General features: G+C 52.2%; 1 protein-coding gene across 1 annotated transcript in view; it reads right to left on the minus strand.

The window, feature by feature from the left end:
* The window catches only part of LOC104409449 (connective tissue growth factor-like), an 11,333-nt gene extending 11,095 nt beyond the window's left edge, over positions 1-238 (minus strand). Inside the window, exon 1 of the mRNA XM_010019320.1 lies at positions 210-238. Coding sequence (XP_010017622.1) covers positions 210-238 — 29 coding nt within the window. The remainder of the gene's footprint in view (positions 1-209) is intronic.
* Between the last annotated feature and the right edge of the window lie 308 nt (positions 239-546).

Below are 546 nucleotides of genomic sequence, written 5' to 3' on the forward strand. Positions count from 1 at the left end.
GAGGAGCAGGAGCGCAGCAGAGGGCACTCTTAGTCCTCGCTGGCCGGGGTGTGACAGCAGGTTGGGGATCAGACGGGAATCCTCTGTGCTGCACATGAAGATGAGCCTTGGAGTTAGGGCTTGGTCTAGTGGCAGGGGTTGGAACTGGATGAGCATTAAGGTCTCTTCCAACCCAAACCAGGCTGTGGTTCTGTGATATCTCTACTTACTTCGGTCCAGCATAAAGCGAGGAGCACATGCCAAAAGCATCGTGCTGTGCAGCCCCTGCCCCATCCAGCAGAGTGTGCTGGGAAATAGAAGATGGAATAAAAGGCCCTTGGGATTGGGGGCTGGAGAGCATTAGCACAGTGCAAACCACCTCAGATGTGCCTCCTTCTCCTCTTCCATAAGACAAGGGATTTCACAATCGTTTCCTACCTCTACAAATGTCACAACAAAGGATTATGTCTGCATACAAAAGACTGAATGTACTGGAAGTGCTGTAAACACCCAGTGCCCCAGAGCAGCTCGGAGCTAAGGCAGCCTAGCTGGATACACATTCCTTCC

Source organism: Nestor notabilis, unplaced genomic scaffold, assembly GCF_000696875.1.
Source record: "Nestor notabilis isolate BGI_N333 unplaced genomic scaffold, ASM69687v1 scaffold18807, whole genome shotgun sequence".
Lineage (NCBI taxonomy): Eukaryota > Metazoa > Chordata > Aves > Psittaciformes > Psittacidae > Nestor > Nestor notabilis.